Below are 5155 nucleotides of genomic sequence, written 5' to 3' on the forward strand. Positions count from 1 at the left end.
GGGGGAGGAGAGACGAGGAGGAGGAGAGGAGGAGGAGGGGGTTGTTGTGGGGACTGACTTGACGATCTCAGCTCGGTACAGCTGAGGGAGGAGGGAAGCGTCCTGACTCCTCCAGCTGGCGTCCAGCCCGACGAGACTCGGCCAGAAGCTCTCGATAGATCGGCAGATAATTTGCGCCTGATGCTCCGGTGAGGCCGAGCAGACGGAGATGAAGGAGAAAACAAGACGGGTAGAGAGAGCGCAGGAAAGGCGGGAGGAGGGAAAGAGGAATGGACGAGGATGTAGATGAGAAGCAGTGAATGCAAGAGGTAGAGGAAGAAGAAGGGGAGGGAAAGAGCAGGGATAGACAAGAGGGTGAATAGGAGGAGGAGGAAGAGGAGGAGGAGGAGGAGGAGGAGGAGGAGGAGGAGGAGGAGGTTGTGTTGTGTAGTCGGCGGCGGAGTGAGTGGGCTAGGGGGGGAAAGAAGGAAGCAGGGGCATGCAAAAATTCAGCAGGGCGCTGAGAACTTGCCTGTGTCGCCGCGTCTGGTGTGCTCGAAGGGGCCGCGAAGTTGAGGCCGTTGAGGTGCTCTAGAGCATCTGGGATGGTGAGCCCAGCTGCACCCGGGCAGGACCATCAGTTCGTGGGGGGAAGAGGAGCAGGTTGTGGGGTCTACCTGACTCCGCTTCCTCCAGCAGCGAGTTGTAGCATCGCTCGAGCACCCTCAGCGACTGCTCTGTTTGAGCTTCTGCTGGGGAGGCCTCTGACTCGGAGGACAGGACGTGGAGGTGGGAGGCGGCGAGGGCGATGACGTGGAGCTCGATCGCTCTGACCCGTGCGTCCCCCGAGACGTTCTGCTCCTCCTCTGTCAGCTGTCGCAGCCCTCCCCCCCCCTCCCCCTCCCCTGCTCCTCGCCTCCATCCTCACCTTCATCCCCTGCCGCATCCTCGCAGCGAAGGTTGCGAGCTTGACAGGTTCGTCCCTCAGGCTCTGCAGCCAGTAGGAACGCCCACCTATGGACTATCAGGAACTTTCCCCCTCCTCCTCCTCCTCCTCCTCCTCCTCTCGGCACTTACCGTCGTACTTGGACGGAGCGGTTAGGGTCAGGAGGCAGGCGGCAGAAGAGCGCTTGAGGAGCAGGCAGGAGCGGACGGACTGGAGGCAGAGGTGCGCAAGGGATACCATCCCCTCGCAGATGGACGACTGCCATCGCCTCGCCTTCTTCACCATCCCCAGCGCCTCCTCCACCCTCCTCACTTCCAACGAGTCCGGCGCCGCACCCTTCCTCCTGCTCGCCTCCTCCTGCTCCCCCTCCAGCCCTACCCTGCTCGACTTGCCTCGACCCTGCATGTCCGCGATGATGCGGTAGGCTCGGGCGATGCAGCTCTCTGCTTCTGAGACGATCTCCCCCTGCCTGCTTTCCTGTCTGCTCCTCCTGCCGCTCTGTCACCGGCGCCCACTACCTGCACACTCGCACACACCTCTCATGCTCCAGCGAAAGCTCCAAAATCTGACCGCCGACTGGCAAGACCTGAGGTTTCCTCAGGAGGAGCTAGCAGCAAGGATGGGAAGGGCAATGGTGGAGATGATGATGGAGAAGATGATAATGATAGTAAAGAAGGAGAAGGAGAAGGAGAAGGTAAAGGACAAGGAGACGAACATTTTTGATGATGAGAAGAAGAGGAAAGAGGAGGAGGAGAAGGAGAAGGAGAAGGAGAAGGAGAAGAACATTTTGATGATGAGAAAGGAGGGACAAGGAGGAAGAGGAGAGAGGAAAAGATCTTATACCTTGATCCAGGGGATGAGGTGCGGGTGCTTATGCCTCAGCAGCCTCCAGTGCCGCAGGCAGTGGGAGGGACACTGAGCGAGCACGTGCGGGTTTACAGCAGCTGCTGAAAGAACCATGACGAGGATGCCCACGTACGTCTCATCGTCCACGTCAGCCTGCCATCTATCAGCTTCCTCCCCCTGCGCCTCCCCCTTCCCCCCCTCTCTACCACCACCTCCTCTCTCCTCCTCTCTCTCCTTCCTCCTGCTCTTCCTCCTCCTCTTGTCCAGCTGCTGTACCTGAGTGGTGAGGTACGGGCTTTCCAGCTGGTCGTCCGTGCGATGGACCAGAAGGGCTGGGGTGACCTGCTGGTGGGTGAGGGGGCGTAAGGCCAACGGCTCCTCCTCCGACCTCCTCAGCTAGTGCCGAGCAGTTCTTTCCCAGCTTCGAGAGCGCCTTGTAGATGTTCGGGGTGTCACTTGGGTACCTGCCAGTCAACGGCCGGTCAGTGCAAGCAGGTCGACAAAGGGGTGAAGGAGAGTGGGGGTAGGAGGTGAAGGGGAGTGGGGGTAGGAGGTGAAGGGGAGTGGGGGTAGGAGGGAGGGGGGACCCGCACCTTCTGATATTGTCCAGGAGGGCCCGGACGGTGAGGTTGAGACATAGCGGGCTTGTCAAGGGGATCATGCCCAGCATCAGCTGGACCCGAGCTCGGAGCGGCTCGGAAACATCCTCCAGCAGGGACAAGACAACCTGCGAACAGGCAGGTGAGGGGCAGGAAGGCGGGGAGGCGTCGGCGGGACCTGGAGGTGATGCTCGGCAAACTCAATGACGTTGCGGAGGCGGGAGAGGGCGTTCACAGCTGCCACTCGAACCTTCTCGATCTCATCGGCCAGCATGTCCACCAGCACGTCCATCGCCTGCTGTGGTGTCAGCTAGCCCAAAAGCCGCTCCGCGTCCTCCTCCGCCTCCTACTCGTCGCTGTCTCCTCTTCCTCGTCCTCCTCCCTCCTCCCTCCCTCCTCTCTTCTCCCACCTTCTCACGAAAGGTTCTGCTGCGCAGTGCGAGATCGCAGATGCTTCCGATGGCTGCGCATCGCACTTGCCAGAACTCATCCTCGAGAGCCACCACAAAGGCGCCAGCAGCATCTGCTGTGAGGAGAGAAGAACCTTGCGAGATCTGCAAGTCTCCCTCCCCCTCCAGGGCCGTTTGTTCAACCTGTTCCCATCATCATCATCATCATCATCATCATCATCATCATCATCATCATCATCATCATCATCATCCTTCTCATCCTCGACATCATCATTATCATCATCCAACCCCCCCCTCCCCCTTCAGCTCCCCCCTTCCCACGTTTCTCTCCTCCTCCTCCTCCTCCATTCTATCATCATCACCTCGTTCAGTTGCTCGGAAGACAAGACTTTCTTGGTCAGCGTCTGCAGCATGTAATGCACGCTGACCGCGGGGATCGTTCCCAGCACGCGGCATGCTTCCTCCCTCACGCTCATCTCACTGTCGAAGACAGCTCCGCATACCTGATCGTGAAAGAGAGCATGTCAGGAGGGCTGCAGGGGAGGAGAGGACGGGGTGGTGGAAAGGGGACAGCAGCAGGCCGTACCTGCATGAAGCAGGAGTCCGTGAGCTTGACTTCCGTCTTCTTCGACTTGGGGAAGTGAAAAGAGCGATTGTCGATCGCGATGTTTCCCAGCCACACTAAGGCTTGTTCTCGCACCTCCGCTATGTCGTCCGATAGGCTGCTCACCGCGTCCTCAAGCATGGTCGCGTCCATGGGCCGCCATGCTTGAAGGCTCATGATCGCAGCCGCCCGCACCACGTGGTCAGCATCCTTGCGGAACGAGCGGCAGATCTGAAGTCCCTCCTGGCTCCCGACTGAGACCTTAGACTGCGCCAGCAGCTCCAGCGCCACCTTCCTACACTGCGAGTTTCCTTCCCTCAGGGTTAGCCCGATCGCCGACCCCAGCCCCGGCCGCTGCATCTCCGGCCTCGCAGCTCCTATCCTCAGCAGCGCGATCATGCAGCGCTGCATGAGCCTCGGGGCGATCTTGGGCGTCGTTACAGCCTCGATCATCTCATGCACGATCGCGTCGGCGATCAACTCGCTCTGACCGCGTGCAAGCCGAGGGTGGGGCTGCAGCTTGAGCCGCGCTTCGGCGTCGATGATCTTGGGGGAGCAGGCGAGCGTCTCAAGGGCAGCAACGCAGAGGCAGAGAGCATGGACGTCGCCACTCGCCGTGTCCCTGAGCTGCAGCCACAGAGTCTCCGCCGTCTCCCTTGCCGTCCGGAGGTTCCTCAAGATCCCAGAGCGCCTTTCCAGCTCCAGCAGCGCCGCGAGTCTTCGCGGTCGACCGACAGGGCTGGAATCCGCCACAGCAGCGAGGATGACATCGAGCCCTTGCTCAACCTGAGGGACAAGACAAGACCGATCATCACGAGCCACAAGCGTCAGCGTCAGCAGGTTGGGAAGCGACTTACCCAGGATTCCTCTGCTGGGATGGGAACCAAATCTATCGCTGCCAGGTCATCGCTGATCTTGCGCTTTTTCTCCACTGCAGAATACGAGGAGTCAACGGCAGATACCGTGAGGGTGAGGCCAAGGAGGAAAGAGCACTGCAGGAAGTGGACCAGGGCAATGTTTGTGTGAGTGGTCCAGGAAAAGTATCCAGGATCTCCGAGTAGAACGAGTAGGATCGAGGAGGGAGAGTGAGAGGATCGAGGAGGAGGAGCTGATGAAGCTCCTGCATGCTTGTTGCATCTCACCTGTCGCCTCCGCCGCTTCCTCCGCCTCCCTCCGCGCCATGGGGAATGAGGGAGATGAGTTGGGGATCGGGTTGACAACTCGGTCAGGGAGGGGACGAGGCTGCGATCAACATGAGGGCGATGAGTGACTACCCCCCACCTATCCATAGAATTTCTGCAAAAGTTCTCCCCTAGTTCGTTGCGGTGGTGAGGGTAGTGACTTCGGGGTATTTCCCCCAATAAACAGAAGGAGAAAGGGGGGTGGGGGTACTTTCTGTGGAGGTGGTCGGGTGATGTGTGAGTTCGTTTAGTACAAGTGCAGTAGGGCGGTAGAGACCCTGGTGGGGTACTCACTATCCCACTCAGAGGTGGGGTACGAAAACCCCGAACAGTAGGGGTCCCTGAACAAATTCGATAGCTTGGGGGTAGGGGTAGAGAATCATGGAACTGAGGAGATAGGGTATTTGTGAAGGAGTAAGGGTGGGTGCTAAAATGGGGAGATGTGGGTTGTATAGTAGGGTAGGGTACTACAAGAGGTGAGTTTTTAGCTCAAGGGTGGGGTTATTTTTCATGAATCAGTAGGGGTGGGTGGGTCATGGGTCGGAGTAGGGGGGGTGCGGGCGGCCTCTCTCGATTGGCATGCAAGAAGA

General features: G+C 59.3%; 1 protein-coding gene across 1 annotated transcript; it reads right to left on the minus strand.

The window, feature by feature from the left end:
• Positions 1 to 1762: 1762 nt before the first annotated feature.
• On the minus strand, positions 1763 to 4566 carry GUITHDRAFT_119665 (hypothetical protein; the record flags this gene model as incomplete). The annotated part of the gene is made up of 10 exons (XM_005821094.1): positions 1763 to 1924; positions 2048 to 2113; positions 2160 to 2235; positions 2365 to 2498; positions 2549 to 2665; positions 2781 to 2963; positions 3143 to 3283; positions 3367 to 4170; positions 4242 to 4315; positions 4527 to 4566. The coding sequence occupies 10 exons, from the start codon at positions 4564 to 4566 to the stop codon at positions 1763 to 1765; spliced, it is 1797 nt and encodes a 598-aa protein (XP_005821151.1).
• Positions 4567 to 5155: the final 589 nt, after the last annotated feature.

This window comes from Guillardia theta (genome assembly GCF_000315625.1).
Source record: "Guillardia theta CCMP2712 unplaced genomic scaffold GUITHscaffold_153, whole genome shotgun sequence".
NCBI classification, from domain to species: Eukaryota; class Cryptophyceae; order Pyrenomonadales; family Geminigeraceae; genus Guillardia; species Guillardia theta.